Below are 20616 nucleotides of genomic sequence, written 5' to 3'. Positions count from 1 at the left end.
ACCATTAAATTCCAATTTTACACTGCCAAAAAGCGCCAGCCTCTCAAAATGGCACTTTAGTCACTCTTCTACAAAAACTGTTGTAACTCATCTACAAATTTGCAGTATATTAATAATTTTTGTTTTGGTTTACTTACTATTATATTTTAAAGCATACAAATATTAAAAAATAATTACATTCTTATTTTCTTTTATTGTATTAGAATTTTTTATATTTGATTGTTAAAAACTAGGGTAAAGCAAAAGTTTCAAGGAAACATTATTGTAAGAAATTACATATTTTCACACAAATACAAAAAAATCAAGTGATTATTATCAGAAATGAAGTTTTTGTAAATTATTTTTCCAATAACGTATTTCTTTGGTACATAAACTGTCTTCCAAATTTCGTCTTTCTACTTAATCAAAAAAGTGAAAAAAACTTGGAAATAATTATAACAATTTGAAAAAGATATCTATTTACATTTGGCATTTGATATATTACAAATTAAAAATAAAGAAACAAGGGAATAATGTATTCAATGAGGGGTGTCGATATATCGGCACAATGGCGTTTTTGAACTGATTTTCGGTGCCAAGATTTTAGCTCACAGCCATTTTAAAAATATAATTCTCGAGCCATTATATCAGCCCGTGGCTTTGAAAAGGCAAGCCTTAGAGTTAGACATGACTTAAAAACTAGTCTTAGATAAATAAAAATAAATATTAACAAACACAAATAGGCCATGTTATGTTGCAAAGAAGCTGTTATTAATTCATTAGTCAAACACAACAATTTTGTCACACACATAATGTACAGCCAGTAAAGATTAGTATAGTGGCTTGTATTATATTAATATTTCAAATCTTGATGGTTTTGAGTACCATTTTACTCAAATTGGGTGCTAAAAATTAATAGCTCTTACTTTTTAAAGATAATTATTTCCAATTTTCATAGAAATGATTTAGCATGTTTAATTAAAATACAAATAGCATTAATTTTTTCAAGACATGACTCACAAGAATTTTACACAATAGTTTAAGTATTAATTATTAAATTTTAAATCACATAATTAACAAACATTCAAAAATTCATAAAGAAATTGTTTAATAAGGTATTAGTATTTTAACACAATCACATAGTGAAACAAAGGTCTAGTATAAACTTTCTCAATAAAATTTGTGTATAAATTTTTACATTTCGTAATACACAATAACAATAAAGCTGAATTTTTGTATACGAAAATAACACACGAAAACATCACTCAAAAGAGATACCTTACAGTGACAGTTAAAGAGTTTTAAAGTGAACAGTGCATAAATTCATCTACAGTGTAAAATCATTCTGACACTAAGACGCATTTTAGTTACCTGTGTTTTAAATGTGTATTTAATTTTATATTGCGTTGCTACTTGATAAACTAAAAAGTATAATTCAACTATGCAGATTTGGCAACTTAGCTGTATGGGAAGTAAACAAATTTATAACAACTGGATTGTTTTAGAAAGATTTTAATTTGTTTAACAATAAAATGATGAATATTGAATCTAAAAACACAAGAACAAAACTGATATTTACTAAAAGAAATAATAAAACTCTTGTTTTAATAATGTTTCTTGCCGTCTAGAATATTATTGATGTAAGTTAGGCTACCTATATCTTAAGAAAAATGGAACCAAAGTACATCTATCTCAACATGTCATTCAAAATGTATTAATTACAATAATATATAACTTATACATTTCATAGGGCCTATATTATTAACACTAGTCCCAAAAAGGGGTCTTTGAATAGAATCTATAGCGATAACAAAATTATTTGGCTAGGACTTGCTTAAATACCTTGTAAAGGTACCTAAGTCCCACTTTATAAAATGAGGCCTAATTAAATATACAATACATGTAGTTAATCTTGTCTATTACTAAAGAACATGAATGTTCACAACAGTAATGGTCTTAAACAAAGTTGTTTAGGCTTTATATTAATATTCAGGGTACTTTACTAATATAAAATTAGAGGCTATCTGTAAAATTTACAAAAAGAAATCTAACCGATTACCTTTAATTATGCAATAATACAACATGAACCTCTTAACTCAGCCCTTAAATTAACTTTTAGTTGGTAGTTATTTGAAAAAATATTAATTTTTTTAGTTCAAACTGTAAAATTTCTTTCTCTAAATCACAAATTTAAAAATGTTTAATAAAAAGCTAATTAATTACAAAAACCAAGTGGCCTAACTTGAATTTAGTACTCATTGGTGTTTCGTACAGTCTAGACCCTATGCTAAACAGTTATTTTACTGAATCAGATTCTGTTACACAACTTGGGTTGAGTAAAAATGATATAGTGTAAACGAGACGCTGCATTTTACATAAAACAAAGAAAGCATACATACAAACATAAAACATGTGAGACTTATATTTAAGGTTTCCAAAGCCTAAGAAGACCATCTTCACTGTATGTACATAACAGGTTCTGATGAGGGTGGTGAGACACACCAACAATTAACGTTCTTCTCATGTAACATTCAAGGTTCGTTCCAATTTACCTGAAGATATGGAGAAGCAGTAGTATAACACCATGTCTTCTCCCACACAGTAAATCCACTCTCCCCTTGGTGACAAAGTGCAGCAAATAAAGTCGCCTCCTTCACGTTTACCACTTGAAAAGGAACGTACAATTTGAACCCTGCATGTTCATGATGACAACAGTGTTGGTTCGATTACAGACAACAAAAATGTTCCTGATTCTTGGGTAATAAAATGGATACTATTGACAGCAATATCAGCCGCTCCCAGAGATTTGAAAGTGTTTGTGCATTCTGTTGATTTCATACTCCACACTTTGACAGTACCATCACTGCTCGCACTTAGAATGCTGTGACCATCTCCAACTGAAAAACCACTTCAATTTACAAATGAGTTGTGACCTCTGAACTCTTTCAGTGTCTTACCTGACTTAAGTCCATGTATTCTAATAGTGGTGTCAAAAGAAGCACTAAGAACTAGACTGTTATCTCTGGAGAATTGTAAACAAGTAACACCCTTAGTATGAGCCTTTTCAAATTTTGCGAAGGCACTGGCCAGTAGTGATTTTCCAAACCTTTACTTTACCATCTTGTGCACCTGATACAAGCATCTCAGAATCCCGACTAAAGGCCATGCACAATACAGCCTCCTCCATCATCATGAAGTTGTCTTGAGCCTGATACTTTAAGGTCCTTTCTAATCTTGCCAGTTGTGAAATTCCATACCTCTATAAAACCATCTACACTTCCAGTTACCAAAAATTGAGACCATCAGGAGTAGAACGCTCGGCATCATTCTAACATTGAGAAACTTTTGAACCAAAATTTTGAGTTTTGTTTTTTGACAACTGTGTAAGGGATATTTTTTCATCTTCCCTGGTCTCTAATAGCTGCTTTTTCCCTCTGAAGCAAATCTATTGTCTGGTCCCTGGAGGAAGAAGACCTTCGGTGCTGTTGCCATTTGAGAGGCCTGTCCTGAAAATAAAGCTAAGGTAGACGAGAAGCATTTGTGGCACAACACGGAAACTTCACCTGATCAGAAGCTTGGGCAAATGGCTGCTGCCGAACCGTTTCTTATCGTATTCAACACACCTCTATCAGTCCTTCAGAGGTAATAGCCTCACGAGGAATTCGAAGTAAGAATCTCGCTAATAAGTTTGTCGCCAAATGAATGGTAACGTTCACGGTTCATGCTGGTTTCCAAAACAATCATAGGATCTGTTTTGTCTAAGAAGCAATGATCTTGCTGCACCTAATTCCTCTGAGCTTCTAATCAAATTCTAAAACAATGTGAATACACCTACGAGAATAACAGCCTGTTTTTTCACTACAGATCAATAAGTTTTCTAGATATCTGCGTAATTTTAAGTGATTGCGTAAGCATGGCTTTTTTAAGAGACAGTAAATCCCCAGATAGGCCATTACTGTATAATGTCTGAAAATAAAAACGTATCCACACTATTCTACAGTAATCTGAGTGAAACACGCAGGTTTACTATCTTGAAAGAGCTTGCAGAGAAAGTGTTTTTATAAGATTGTAGACTCCTTCAAAATATTGTTGAATTAATCTTCTAACACCCCACACTCAGCTGACTCTATTTCAAATTGACATTCTTTCCAAAACTATGATAATCAATTTGAGATATTTTGAAGAATATAATCGAACTTTTAAAAACAGTTTGTCTTACCTGTATATCAATCCTGGCAAAATTAATTTAGGCCAATTTTGTTTATAATAAACAAAAATCCTAAACTTACTACATAAGAAACTTACAAATTCTTTTAAACTCACATGTGGTATCATAATATATTAAGGTTTTTTAATGTACATAAAGCTTTTAAGCGATTTAAAAAACTACAGACACCACTATCACAAAAATAAACCTCGATCAGTATTAAATACACTATTACTTTACTCAAACACTGTGACTCAACAACAAATAAATACACAAGAGGACCATCAAGAAAGAAGATACGACCAATTCGCCATTGTTCGCCCAATGCAAACCAGTGTTGTGGCAATCTCCAATTGCTGAAATCTACATATAACTTAAAATTTACCTCGCATTAATATACTAAACATAAATTTAAATACAACACATTTAAAAACTACACATTATAACAGTAAATTTATCTTATAGTTAATTCTAAAACAATTAACTAACAGGGAATATTTTATTCTGAATTATTTGTATCAATTATGGGGAATTATACTATGATAATTTTACAAGAAAGAGATGTTTTTTAGAGCTGAAGACATTTTCGTTGTATTAATCATTCCTATTGAAACGTAGAAACAATGATTGGGGGGGTGGGGGGGGGGGGGGGTGGGGGGGGGGGGGGGTGGGGGGGGGGGGGGGTGGGGGGGGGGGGGGGTGGGGGGGGGGGGGGGTGGGGGGGGGGGACACAACGCTGTGGTATTTGTTTATTCTAACCTTGTTTGTAATTATGTATTAGGTTAGTTATTTACCTGGAGAAGAGATCAGATTGCAGATATTTTGTTTCACTGAACGATGGCAAATGTCCAGAAAAATCCTGTTTCCTTCACAATCCTTCCATTGTCAAAAATAAACTTCAAACAAAGAACTGTGAACATGTTACAGCCTTCTACTCATGTTCTATACATTTCAAACATAATAGTAAAATCAATAAAATATACAATGCTTCAATCAACTTTAGTTCATACTAGCTGGTATATTTAAAACAGATTATTAATAATACCACTATTGTGATGCAAAGTTTATTTTGAACATGTAACTAAAATTCATACTGTATACTCACCAATGCATTTCTTATGGAGATCTCTAAGAATTGATTAGAAGGTAGTGGGATAGAGTCTGAGTAATTTAATCATTCTAAAAAAATAAAAAAAAAACATATGTTATGGGATTTGAGTTCATATGCAAAATAAATTTCAAATAATGAAAAGCAGTTCAATTTAAGCAATATATTTTTGCGTCATGAAGATACACACAAAGAAAGAGTTTGCATTTGAATTGAAAAAGAGGGAAGAAAGATATGAACTCAAATTCATAGTTACACAAATTAAAATTCTGTTGTTGCATTCAAGCTAACAACTTGTAGAGTGCAATAAAAAATGCAAAATTTCATGTTTATCCAGAAAATGGGACTTTTTGGCTGGGGTATTGTTCAGGTATAAAATGAAACTCTTTAATATTTACATTATTTATATTAAAACATAAATATAAATAATCATATAAAATACATTAATTCACAGTGATTAACAATTTACAGACTATATTTCAGTTTTATACATTTTCTTACGTTACATTTATGAGGGTATTAAGTCTGAAAGGGTATGACGTTTTGGTTTCTTCAAAATTTCAATACATTTAGAGAGTAAAAAAATAAATACAACGGGGAAAGATGTTTTGTACTGTGCCATATGTTTAGTACAATACTTCTCCTGTCACACCTTTACTTTAGTTAGTATCAAACATTAATGTGTCATATAATTGTAAAATAGTTTTAATTTTTTTGTAATTTGTTAAACCACAAATACCAACATGATTCTATTAAACAATATTGATGTGACCCCTAGTGTACAGTTGTTAATTTCAAGTTTATTGCTCTTAAAAACAAAACTACACTCCTGGAAAAAATAAACACTATTTTATGCAATTACTTTGAGATATACTTGTCTTTCTTACAACATGAGAATCTTAAGAAGTAAACAAGACTGTGATCATCACAAGTATAAAACTAAGTTAATAAATGAAGCAATAACAATGTTTAAACAATAAATATATAATCAAGATATCCAATAAAATTTCCTATATTCCAGCATTGTTTCTGCCAATGTACCTCTTCTTCCACTAGAAACAACAAACTTACATACTAATGGTCATATGTAATTGAACCAACACACACTAAATACAGTACAATACATGTAATGATGTAAACTCCTGTATATTAAAGAACAAACTTTCTAAAAGCATCAACATTTGGTATTGAGGTTAGTAAAATTGTAAGGTTAGTCTTGAAGGTCCAAGACCAATATTCTACATTCATTTAGTTTCATTCTTCTACCAATTTGCTAATAAAGCTGAAGAGTGAATGGTGCTTTAAGTCCAAACGTGACAAGTACTAAAGAGCTTGTTAACACAGAAGCTCATATTAGGACCCTACTATAACTTTATATTTCATTATCTATATTTTATAGACTATATTAAAAATCTTAGTATGACAATCCGAAGGAATATAACTTAGGTATGCACTTTAAATTAATATTTTTCAATTAAAACCAATGCATTTATTTTATCCAGGAGTGTATGAAATTTATGGATAGTGTCTATATGATTATTTAAAATAAATATTTCAACAAAATTTAACAATAATAATAAGTAATTAACATCATTTAATCTATAGAATTTAAAATGTTGAGCAAGCTTTACATTTTATAAAAAAAGAACAGTTTGCCAGCAAAATTGTTAAACAAATCAGTAAAAAAAACATACCATTTTAATACTTGTAGTAACAACATATAACAAAGATCTTAGAAGAATAATAAAATATAAAGGTGTTTATGACATATCACAGCACAAAGACCTTCAAAAGCTTGACAAAAATAATGAAGGAAAGGAATTAGAAACAAATAATTAAATATATCATAAAAGGTAATAACTAAATGAATATAAATATATAACACGATAGGATGTTAACAAGATTATCAAGATGATATGCGATTATTACTGAATCTCAACCTTTATACATTTTTACAAATTAACGAGTATTTTAACACTGAACAATTATTTCATTGCTTCTAGAGAATATTTCTTCAAACAATGACAATTTTATAAATATCATGCAAAAATATATAAATATGGAAATAAATTAAATAAATTGACAACAATAATTATCATTTTAAGGGGAATATAACAATATAAAATAACAAAATTATGTATACATTCCTATTTGTAATGTAGATTACTTGAAAATTAATAAAACACAATCTGGGAAATTCAATGTTATTACTGAACAATTACGGATAATACTAAATCTGTAACAAGTAAACGATGAGTACGTTTTCTTTAAAATGCACATAATTGAAATACAAAATGCAATTGAAAACATGTTTCTATCTCGAATGAGGTATGTCTGGTATAATAACAAGAGAGCTACTAACACCTGACTGTGGTATACTAAGTGTACTAGTGTGTCAGGCTAAGTATGGACCAGCAGTTAAGGTATTAAGGGGATCTGGAATGGTAAAAAATTCTTTTACTAATATTTTTTATTACATTTTATGAAACTACAAATTTTTCTGAGTCTGTTGATATAATTATAATACGTAGTTTTTCTTACCTCATGCCTCATGTTAAAAAAAATCTTGTTGCACGGACATATTTTATCTCCTAAAAACAAATAGTATGCTGTATACACTTTATTATATAAACACTCTTTTACCTTAGTCTTATGATTGAGTGTTTGGTCAGCAGGCATGAATGCTTATTGAATATCAGCTGTCATCATTCCATTGATTGACACCGTAAACATTCAGATTTAGTAAAACAAATCTGTGACAACCCAAAATGTGAATGTAAAAAGCGTATATGAGCAAGGGTCCAAAAAAAAAAACAATTTTTATTGCAATTAGAACTTTGGAGAGTATATGAGGCAGTGGCCAGTTATAACAGACATGTAACAAAATGCAGAGTTTTGCATGCAATGGCACCCAGGTGTGCTATGAAATTACTGAGCTCTGAAGGCATCCATTATTGTGGAAAATTCATTTCAAACTTTTTAAGAGTAGCAAGAAGGCAGGAAAGGCTTCAGAAGAGAAAACTTGGAGAAGAAAATCCTGCTTATCAGAGTGGAATGTATTAAGTATAATCAATAAAAGTACTATAATTAAGTAAATGGGTTTTTTTACAAAAAATTCATCCAAAAAAGAACATTATCTCAAAAATTACTTAAGATACTGATTGAAATTTTTACACAATATGTAGAACACCTTCTCACATAAGCTGATTTGTTTTGTATAGCTTAAAAATATATTTGTAATGTACAACAAAAACAATATCCAAAATAAAAATTTCAAAACAATAAAAGAAAAAATGTATTTTTTCAGCCATTTAGTAATACTGACTATTACCAAAAAACTGCATATGTACCAAAGTTGGTTGGTATGGGGTAAAATATCAATTAAGTATACCCAGTAGTTTCTTAGAAAATGTTCCTTACATTAACATTACTGAGATAAATGTTAGCTGGATACACCTGTTACAAACAGTAACATCAGCTTTGATCAAATATTCCAAATGAGTTGTTTGTTCAATAGTTATCTTTTTGACAATGAAGAATTTGAATACGACTATCAAATAACACAATGTTATAATGATATACATGTTATTTTGTAATATCTGATAATAATGAATGTCTGAGTTGTGAAATTAAGTAATGCAATAATGTGTGATTAATTAATGTAACAACAGCCAATTTTAAAAATTAAGTAATGTACGATTCTGGATGGTTTAATATTCAATTAAAAATCACTAGTCTTGTGTTCGACAAATTGATTAGTATTCTGTAATCACTATTTGTTACTTTGCAATACTCATCATTGCTTTACTGTTGGATGTCACAGAACATGAAGTGGAGGAATTTCAGGAAACTTTTCAGTAATATTTGGAAGGCTAAATCAGGATTTGTTACAACTCTTCCCCAGAAAGTTATAAAAGAACAATATTTCTCATTATCTCAATTTTCCTTTCAAAAATCACTTAATGAAGCAGGAGGATTTTAGACCAAGAAAGGGACTTGAAACAAAGAAGAGGGACTTTGAAGAACTTGGATGATAAAGCTTTAGCTGATCACCAGACGATGGTTTGCTGAATAAATATGTTCCATCATGCTAACTGAACTTACTTTTGGCCACAAATTTCTTATCTATACCTGAAAAATTGCTATATCACACACATTTAGTATAATAAATAGTCAAAAGGGTTTTAGGTGACTATTATTTATTATACTAATATAATGGTAGCCCTGTAATGTGGAGTTAATAACATCACAAGTACTTAATAACATTAAAAAGGACAGTGTTTTAGTTACAATTGTTGGGCATATTTGTATAAATATCAGACCAATTTGACATCTTTAAGCTCTTTAAGCAATGGTATTGTTGGAATAGGCTAACTATAAACACATTTGAAAACCAACTTAAGTGATTAACATGTATTTTATACCTTCTGTGTACCTAAAAAATATGTCTTACATTCTCAGACTTGTCAGTTTCTGGGAATTCTACAACACTTCTGTCCAGTTTCACTGGAACTATCGCACAACACGATCGTTGCTACACATAGAGGTAGGTTGTTTCCATTGGAACTCACAACGACATAACCTTATGATTGCTGCTGCAACAGATTCTAGACTGGTTAATACTGGTTATGAGATGATGAGATAACCATGACACTATACATTGCAACAAATTCAGAGAGGCTGTATTTATTATTCTTGGGTTTACCCCTCCTCATAATTCAATCGCACTGGATATTTTATTTCTATTCAGCATATTTAAAATCTATAACAATGTTTAAATCATTTTTATTTACCTATAATTTTAAATGTTTAGTGTTAAAAATGTTTTAATACTTTTCCTGGTTTATGCATTATAAAAATATTAAAATTTCATATGTTTGTAAAGATTATTAGATTTTCAATCACTGACTGATAATTGAAATGTCCTAACTAATTATATTGCTATGAAACAAATCCGGTAAATGCAAAGTGACGAGATGTAAAGAAGTGAATATGGGATTCTGTTGCAATGAAACTGTTATTCGGGAACTGCTCTATGACTGTCATGATCCGTTGCAATGGTGTGTGGTGCTTGTGGTGTGCTTAGCATACCTTGTAACCACATGACCTAGTTTTTCTTGAAATTGATAGAGGAATTTCTCTTAAGAACGAAATTGATCATGAGTAGCACTGGTTTTGGTGGAGGTTGAAATGTTAAGCTATCAAAAGTATAATACATATAAAATAAATAATTTTATCCCAGATCATATTTTTCTTAGCTTGACACAATTGAAACCGACAGTCATACACATAAATAACAGCTGTATTATCGTTAGACAACAAGATAAAGAGCTGAAGTCACCACCTTTCATAAAATATTTGTTCTGTATATAGTTAATACTTACTTGTTCAAAAACTACATAATATAAAAGCAAAGTAAGTTGATCCTACTGTTTTTTCATATTTAATTGCGTGACAACACTGGTCATTATATAGATAATTGAGATTCAGAGAGAACTTTTGAAAAATACCTTGAAGTATTTTAAAATATAACAATGTAACTTGTTTTATAAAAACACACTGACAATATTTTATGTTCAGCTGGCAAGAGATTTTTTCAAAAGAAATCTAATTAGAGAAAAAGTACAATAATTGTGACTATTTTTAGATTAGAGTAATACAAACTCATGGTGGAATTTGAATACCTAACAAATGTAGCACTTTCTCTAATGTTTTGGTGTCAGTTATTTAACACTCCAGATACTATGATAGGCTCACTGTAGTAATAAGTGAGTTGACAAAAATATTTTTATATTAACTCTAAAGTAATTAATTAATATACAATTTGAATATCAGATACAAAATGGTTCTAGTTAACTTGGGTTTTATACAATTTTAACAATCCTTTCCACTGATACAGTAAAAAGTCTCACATTAAAATTTAGCTAGATCTATTTTATAAACACATAGAATGTGTTAAAAATTTTATATATATATATACAAGTCTTCTAAAAACTCTCTGTTGAAAAGTTAATATACCACAGTAATTTGTTTAAAATTTATTATTGACGATAGACTATTTGAAAGTACAGCAGGATTTCAGACATTTGCAATCGTTATTTGTTACAAAAATAAATATATAGTGGTAGAACTCGCCAAAGTCAATTTTGAAACAGAGCAAATTTATTTCAAAACAACTGAAGCATAAACCTGAGAATTTACTCAATAATCTATTGACTTTCATTTCAATATTTATTTTGGAAGCTCTTACTCTTTTAAAAAGAAATTCTAACATTTTCCAAAAATATAAAACTATTTTATATCCATTACGAAACATTGACCATTGATATCCATTGCTACCAACTTCCATTTTTTTAGAACATGTAATTTACAATAGTGTAAACCTCTACACTGCATTGATGCCATCTCCTAATTCAGAGACTGACACTTATGATATTGTTTAGATGGCCATTGAAATCCCCACTGCTGCATGAGGACTACCATTGTGTACTATTGACTACTATAGTAGGAGGTGTGGATATAAAATAACCGGATTTGTACTGTCTGAGCCACAGAACGAATGCAATAAGGATGAATATTGTACGGTCAGTCACATGACTCCCCTTCCCATTCCTCCTATTGTTTTGTCTGGCTCTCATAATTAATCCGCCAGTTATATGCAGTTAATCTTTTATCTCTGTGTTGGAAAAATTTTGAGTATCCAGAATGAACAACATGTGAACATCAAATTTCTCTGACGTTTTTGGCCAAACACAACATTCCCGTCTTAGATCATGCACTCTTTTCACCTGATTTAGCCCCTATGACTTTTTTGATTCCCTAGAGTTAAGTCAGCTTTGAAAGGAACGAGATTTGAAACTGTTGAAGCTGTAAAAAAAAGCGACGGAAATCATGAATAGGGTTACGGAAAATTATATGCAGCGTTATTACGCATAGTGGAAAATTCGCATGGAGCGGTGTGGATATCGAGGAGGGAGAGTACATTGAAGGGGATAACATACAATTGTAAATATCTGCAAGTAAAATTTGTTTTTAACATCAGTTTGGTTATTTTCTAGCTACACCTCGTATTATGGACTTTAGAATAATGAAATGTTTAGTAATTTGGTTGACTTTTAACATTAATTAACATATTAATGTACCTTGATCATTAACTTGAAATTTCTTTTAGTAAATAAAAATCCGAATCTAAGGTAGTTAGAAGCAACGAAAACCAAAAGACTGTGCAATAAAATGTAAATCTCTTTACAGTGTATTATGTAGTCTTCACCCCAGTTCATGTAATAATTTTTCCACAATGTTGAGCAATTTTATATTTTTACATTAGGTCTTTTCTTGTATGATTTGAAACAATGCCTAAGAATATTTAGGGTTCTAATGTTGCACTGACTGTTATGATAGGCTTTATCGACCACTTTACACCATCGCATGTACTATACTGGGTTTCCTAAAAGTCTATAAACACTTAAATATTTAAAATTAAAGCACAGTTAAATAAACGCAGATAATGAAACTCTAGGTTTGCGTCCTTATTTTACTTACACACAGTTTGGAGTATGGCAGTCTTAGAAGGATATAACACTTCATGTAAAACATTCTCAAGAGAGGATTTTACAAATTTTTTGAACCTAAATTTGTGCCCTCCAACGGATTAAAATGATTTAAGCGTTCATTCACATTCTCCCGAGGTATAAAATGTGGTTTTATACTTGGAAAACAAGTTTAGAGAATATTACTGTCTTAGAAATAAAATTAGTATTGATGAAAGCACAGTAGGCATCAAAGGAAAGATAATTTTTAAAGTATAAAACAAGGACAAGCTCCAAAAGTGGGGAATTAAAGTACTTGTCCTCATTGATTCTGCAAATATTTGCACCTTACTGGGGTGCGGCTTCAACTAACTTTCTTGTCAATCAGCCTGATTTTCTGATGACAAAAAATCGTGTCAACATTGTTAGAAAACCTCAAAAACACATGGAAGCATAGAAGGATTTCGTGTGTTTTGTGAAAGGTATTATTTTAGTGTTAAACTTGCCCCTGAGCTAATTAAAAAAAAATCTAACACAAACCATTGATGGGAATAGAAAGGGTTTACCTGTAGAAGTAAAGAAGAAGAAGAAAATTGTAAAAGGGACTATCACTATGATTCATCTACGGAAGAAGTGAGACGAACAGTTAAAAACGGAGATAAAGAGGTAGTTCAGAAACCTGCTGTTGTATGCAGGTACAATCAATCAATGAAAGGTGTAGATTTTGTAGATCATTTTATCGCTTCGTATTTAATTACAAGGAAAACAATTAAGTGGTGGCACAAAATTTTCTTTTGGTTGTTGGAAGTGGGTGTTGTGAATGCCTTTATACTATACAACAACAACAGGTCCCCTGGAATGACAGCAATATATAATCTTCAGTTCAAAAAGATTGATTAAAAAACTTGTAAGAGAAACAAGAAATCAGAGAAAGAGAGGGAGACCTGCTAGTTTTGATGAAGATGGAAGGCTTAGTGAAAAACTTCATATTCCTTAGGAAAGGGAACAGAAGAAAGACTACTGTGTGTAGTAATCAATCAGTACCAGGTGGGAGAAAACGGGCAAGATATTACTGCAAGACATGCAGCAAGGAACCAGCACTACACTCGGGCCACTACACCCAGCAGAGAGTTCCAACTGGGTGGGAGAAAATGTAACAGGCCCGTAGCGTGGCCGCCCGATCAGTGAGGACAGTGCAACACAGTGAATATCCAAGTGCATTCTGGGCCCTGAGCGTGACCTTCTGAGACATAGATATGTTCACATAGATGTGTTATGTGTGGAAATCTCAGTTGCTCCTCCGTACTTTCGGATCATGTCTAAAACATTAAAATGCACTCAATATTGTGCACCTGATGAAACAATCAGAACGCCTCTTTATCTGGATTACACTCAGTGTAAACCAGACAGACCACTTTTGTAGTGTTGGTGTCTCTGACGTTGAAACAATGCAAAGAAATCGTTTTGAATGTTTTCGCCACTGACTTTTCGGATCTCTTCAGATGGATGGACTCCAGATTTCCAAGTCAAGTCTGGGACAGTGTCGGATTTCAGATGCTACACTGTGGAATTAAGACAACGTGATACTGTGATTAGATCCTTCTTCAAAAGTAAAATAATTGAGATTTCACATCTAAAACTTAGCAGATTAAATGCTGTCAGTATTCTGTAGAACTTAGCCCAATTTGGGTACAAATATTTTGAAAAATGAATAGAAAATCTAAAATATAATTATTTTATTCCCCAGTCTCTCACATTCTTTGGTGTGTACAGCACGTTTTGTGTAGTGCATCTGTATTGTGCACTTTTATGGTTTGTCATTCTTTGTACTGCTATGAACGTAAGGTATATGCTTGAATTATTTTTTAATGTAAAACTAGTTCTTATATAAAATATTTTGACTTGGCGAGTTCATTGCCATATATTGATTTTTGCTTGCTTTACTTAGTGTAATAAGGTTTTTTGACACTTAAAAAAAGGATAGATTCCGATTCTATGTCCAAAATCTTGTTATCTTTATAAACTACAGTACCTTTACAACATTTAACCAACTTTAATATTTTATAATTTTGTTCATCTTTTAAGACCGTTCTAATAATACCTGAAAGATTTTATGCTTCATTTTTGGACAATTTATAAATATAATGAGATAAAAGTTTTACAAAATACAACAAATTAACATTTAAAAAACTCAAATTTGTAGACATGCATCATAAGGTGTTTGGAACAAACTATAGTAGATTAGTATTACACAAAATTAAAAATTAAACAATAATCAAGCGTAAATAAATGCCTGTTAATAAATGTCTAGAATCTAAATTAAACGTGTGTTGAGTATTACAGTGGTTCTTGTCAATACTTCAACAATATCACAATCCTACAAAACAAGCTTGTAAGCTTTAATATAAGCACAAAAGTTATAATAACTATAAAACAATATTAATTGTCAAATCTTGTGATGAAAAATTAACATCTTTTGAGAATATTATAAATTACATAAAATATAAAACAATGATAACACTCAAAATTACTAAGACCAACTTGATTCTATATGTGACTCTTTGAGAGTAGTAGTCACATAGAATGACCCCACTCCAAGAGTAATAGGAACAGTGTCACTGAATTGGTGTGCATGGTATCATTTGGCCTCTTCGTCAAAATTAAAAGCACTAAAAGCTTCCGCCCACTTGAAAGGGTCACTCTTTTTTGTTTTCTCATCTTTATTTTTTGATAAATTACAACTAGATGTGTCAGTGCTAAAGAAATCATCATCGAATGGATCACCGCTACGTGCAAATATATTAATGGAATCCGGTTTTATGGAAGAAGAGTCATTCCTACGTAAATTGCACATTCTAGACTTCAGATCAGGTCCTTGCCTCTTATCACTAGAACGCTTACTGGCCAATTCTTCACTTAAACTCTCAGATTCAGTCTTTAATTTACCTAAATTTTGATCACTATTTATTTTACATTTTCTTTTTGTAATAGAAAGTTCTAAAACATTTTTGTCGAGCTTTGAACTTCGCGGCCTGTTCACAACATCATTATTACTATCTCCTAAAAATACATCATCACTATTCTTTTGTTCTTCTAACTGTATTCGTTTTTCACTTAAGTCACTAGAAATACTCCTACCATTAGCTCGTCTAGTTTCTGGTGGAGTGAAATCATCCTCAAACGGAGATTGACGACTTCTCGGTGTCAACACTTTTCCATCTTGAGGGCTGAAATCTGCACCATCAGAAAATCCTTCTTTTCTTTTAAAAACTTCATCTGGAGATGATTGAGGTTTTTGTAGGACGGCTTTACTTCCATAGTCAGAGAAGTCAGATCCAGCTCCTGGGCTCTTTTCACTTGCAAAGACAAAATTTTGTGATGTAAAATCATCTTCAAAAGGTGAATTTTGACTTCTTTTTTTGTTTCGATTAACTCGTGATCGTGTTTGAAGAGTCTGAGATTTTCTAGCCCAATGTGTATCTGGATCTCCTACATTCTGTTCTTCCCTGCTTGAAGGCCTGACATATCTACGGTCATACTGTTCGTCCTCACTGTTTCTTGATCGACACCACATCTGTTTCCTTGTTTGACATCTTGGAGAATCCTCATCTCCTTGCTCACTAAATTCATCTTCCCATGGTGATTCATGTGATCGGTCCCTATAATACTGGTAGTTCCTTCTTCCTTGTTCACGATCTCGCCAATCTCTTCTTGAGTAGTTACCATCTTCCCACCTTCTCCGCCTTCTGTCACGGTAATTTCTACGAGGATATCTTTCATCATCCTCCCAAGTTAATGATTCTCTACTGCTTCTTCTTTCACCTTCTGTACTCCAGGGTGACGGTCTTCTTTTCCTCGAGTCGTCTCTTCGGGAGTCATCTCTTCTGGAGTCGTCTCTTCTGGAATCGTCTCTTCTAGGATCATCTCTTCGAGAATCTTCCCTTCTGGATTCATCTCTTCTTGAGTCGTCTCTCCTTGATTCTTCTCTTCTCATATCATCCCTTCTTAAATCATCCCTTCGCCTCTCCTCTTCCCAGGAAGAACCCCTGTGTTTTGGTCTTGTTTGCCAAGAGGTTTCTTCCCACCGCTTTTCCTCCCATTGATCTTCGCTCAGATCCCTGTCATCCTCTTCCCAAGAAGAAGGGTCTCTGGATGATTTCCTCCATGGAGAGACTTTTCGCCGTCTTCCTCGACGTTGGTTAGGATATTGAGGATGATGTTTGAAATCATAAGGAGGAGTGTCGTCACATAACGAATCACCATCACTCCAACCATTCTCTCTTCGTGGAGGTTCATCCCATGAAGCATTGCGACTTCGCCTGCTATCCCAGCCCTCCTCTGATTCCTCATCCTCCTGCCAATCACTTGCTGGTGGCACTTTATGACGTCTTCCCTTTCTTGATTTTCTTTCTGGCTGTTCATGCCAAGCTGGAGAATAAGGCTCTTTTGATGTATCTTTACTGTCAACTGACCAAGGGGAGACATTACCTTCACTATGTACACTACCTGACTTCTCAATTTCTGTAATACCATTGTCGAATTTTGCCCATCCTTCAGTTAAACTGTTAAAATCAACTTCTTTATCTTTACTATTATTTGTTAAATTTTCTCCCTTTAATGACTGCAATGAACTAACACTAGGTTCTTTTACTGGTACTGATTGAACTGGAGAATCTGATGCAGCAATACTCTCATTTGATTCTGCCACTGTTGGTAATGTTGATCCCAAATCACCATGTACTTCTTCACAAGCTTCTTCATCATCTAAAGCATTAGCATCTTCTTCCATTATTGTAGACTCCATGATAGACTGTGTCTCCTTAATAGTTGCTGTTGGTGAATCTGTGCTTTCACTGTGAGGTCTGGACATTGTCAAAGTATCAAGTTCATCTTCAAATCTTGTTACTTCTGCTATGCTATCATCTTTATCACTAAGTGGTTCTGTTTCTTCTTTGTCTGTATCCTTTGAACCAGTTAAATCATCAAGACAAATATCTCTCAATGCTGCATATCTATCTACTGTTGGCTTTGAAAGAGGTTCAGGCATTTTTACTTCTTCATTTGAGTCATTGTTAATTATACTATCACTGCTTTCTGGAATTGTTGATTCTGAATTGTATTTGTTAGAAGTCACAGTTTCTTCTACAGTGGAAAGTTCAAGAGGACTGTCAAATATGGTTTTTTCTTGTTCTAAAAGTTCACGGAAAACAGCATATTTGTCAAATAAAGATTCCTCTTCTTTTGTACTTACCTTATTTTCAAAAGTAGGATTAAAATGAGATTCAAATTCAGCTTTAAATGGAGGAGTATCTTCATCAATTGATTCTCTAAGTGCAGAATACTGCTCACTCTTCAAAACATTTTTCCTAATTTTATCACCATCTTGAATAAATTCTTCAGTAGAAGGATCATTTTTCTGAACTTCAGATAAATTTTGTAAACACTTAGTCAATTCCTGGAGTGTCATTTTGGATAAACTGGTAGGAGACATGTTCAAAGTGGCAGCTAGATCACTAAACCCAGTTTTACTTAACTGACTAAGTGTTATATCCAGTGAGCTAACAGCATTGTTTGGCGTTGGTCTGGGAGAAACCGAAGAATCTCTAGATATTGAGTTCTTTGGAGATAAACTTTTTTTCTGGGGAGGAGGAAGTAAGGGAAATGGTGTAAGATAATACTCAGGTTCTGAGTGGGAAGGAATATTAGTTTTTGAAGGCCTATGGGGAGCTGATATTTCATCCCCTCCAAACCGCGGTCGTCGTGCAGGTACAGGAATGGGAGGACTTTTCACGTCAGATGGCATTTCTCCTGAACTCTCACAGTTTTCAATGTAATCATAGTGTGGATGTTCGTCTGTATGAGGTGGTCTCGGAGGGGGTTTCATCACAGCTGTCTGTAATTGACGTTTGGGAGGTAGAGGTGGGGGTTTAATCAACGTACTGGTTACTGCAGGTCTGGGAGGGGGTTCAGGGGCAAGATCTCCCAGAAATGATACATTCGGTGGTGAAGGAGTCTCAAGTCCTCTATTTTTTAATGTTACCCCTTCCATAACTGGTGAGCTTCGATCATATGTTGAGTCTAGGGTGTTTTGTTTGATGATGCGTGATCTTGCCTTTTGTTTAGGACTGGGGAGTTTGACTAAGCCAGATAGTATGTTCTGTTTGTGAAGCCTAGAGTATTTATTTCTATTCCTCGATGAAGGAGGGCTAGGTGAAAGCTTTGGAGAACCGTGCTCGAGAGGTTCACTTTGCTTTTCTGGAGGAAGAGAGACCCGAAGAGGACCATGAACAGGAGGACTTCCTTCCGACGGTTGAGGAGATTTTCTGATTGGTGTTTCAAAAGAATTCGTTGCATTAAAATCAGACTGGTCTGAAAAATTTGTGAAATCTGCAAAACAAGTGTCAAATGGGTCCTGGTTCATGCTAGGTACTACTGCAAAACCAACAGAATGAGAGAAATCACTATCAACAAATGGATCAGTTTTGTCAAAAGGATCATCACCAAATGGATCAGTGGCTGCAGGTGCTGGAAATACTGACTCCTTCGATGGCTTTTCAACAACTTCAGAATTATTTTCAAAATTGGCCTGAAAAAGTGGAGGATTGTTCTCCTTAGGCAGTTCTCCAACCAAATCCTTTAATACTTTCTTTGGCGGGTTCTTCAATTCCTGGAAGAAATCCTTCTTATCGATGTAAGGTTTTATTTTCCCAGTACCTAATGGATCTAGTTCTGTAAAGACATCAAACTGGTCTCGTGTCTTGTTGTTCGGTTCTAGGTCAGCCTCCTCCTTTAGTACTACCTGAAAACACAAAGATTATCAACATGAGCAACAAAAATATAACGGGATGCAATGAAAATATATCACTATAACACAGTTGGAAGGAAGAAAAAAGGGTTCCCCACATTGAACACGGAAAAGTAATAAAAGGGGCAAATGAACCGAAATCTGTTACTGCCTGAAGAGTGTGGCTTGGGCATTCACTACTTTGAACAATACATTATATACTCTGTTTGCTTTACAACTTTTGGTTGCGCTATGACTGTCAATGATGATTTTATAGACAAACCATTCTATTTTAATCAGATGTTTTGTATTTGCTATTAACTCAGAAACCACTTTTATAAAACCCTCACATTTCTAAGGCAGTACAGTTGCTGACTTAAATACATAATTAAAAAATGTTAATTTACGTAGACTGAAGTATTGATACAATATAATATTATGGTTACTAAACTAAAAAATATTAGTTGCTGATAAATACGAGGGCCATCCAGAAAGTAGTACCCGTTTCCGCCGCGTGAGGCGCTGACGACGCGAGTAGCCGCCGGTCAAGGTCAGATCGCTTCAGTGGCTTGTCTGCCTTCTCTGTTACAAGTTCCGTAACGCTAGCATTGCCTGTGTTGTTTCTGTGGCAGTTCATAATGTTTAAAAAAATTGAAAACGCCGCCAGTTGTGAAGTGAGGGCTGTAATGAAATTTCTCAACGCAAGAAACGTTCGACCTTGTGATATTCATCGCCAATTAAAGGAAGTGTATGGAGACAATGTGATGGAAGAGTCATCTGTTCGGCGCTGGTGTCGTAATTTCAATTTGGGGAGGGGGAACACACACGACGATGAGCGTTCAGGGAGACCATCTGTCATTGTGTCAGATCAACTGCTGAGGTCAGTAGACGAATTCGTGAGGAACGATCGGCGCGTCACAATTGATGACATCTGTGAACATTTCCCTAATGTTTCTCGAACAATTGTTCATGAAATTGTCAAAGACCATCTGCATTATTCAAAAATTTG

At 33.2% G+C, this 20616-nt stretch overlaps 1 protein-coding gene and 1 pseudogene across 4 annotated transcripts in view; both read right to left on the bottom strand.

Moving 5' to 3' along the window:
* Positions 1-1475: 1475 nt before the first annotated feature.
* On the bottom strand, positions 1476-14044 carry LOC124355754 (annotated as a pseudogene).
* Positions 5681-20616, bottom strand: part of LOC124354503 (protein disabled) — a 98136-nt gene continuing 83200 nt past the window's right edge. For all 4 annotated transcript variants that reach the window (XM_046805011.1, XM_046805010.1, XM_046805012.1 and 1 more), the window contains one exon: positions 5681-19622. In XM_046805011.1, the coding sequence (XP_046660967.1) occupies positions 15462-19622 (4161 nt within the window). In that variant the 3' untranslated portion in view covers positions 5681-15461. The remainder of the gene's footprint in view (positions 19623-20616) is intronic.

Source organism: Homalodisca vitripennis, chromosome 2, assembly GCF_021130785.1.
Source record: "Homalodisca vitripennis isolate AUS2020 chromosome 2, UT_GWSS_2.1, whole genome shotgun sequence".
Taxonomy (NCBI): Eukaryota; Metazoa; Arthropoda; class Insecta; order Hemiptera; family Cicadellidae; genus Homalodisca; species Homalodisca vitripennis.
This window is presented reverse-complemented; position numbering and strand designations above follow the sequence as displayed.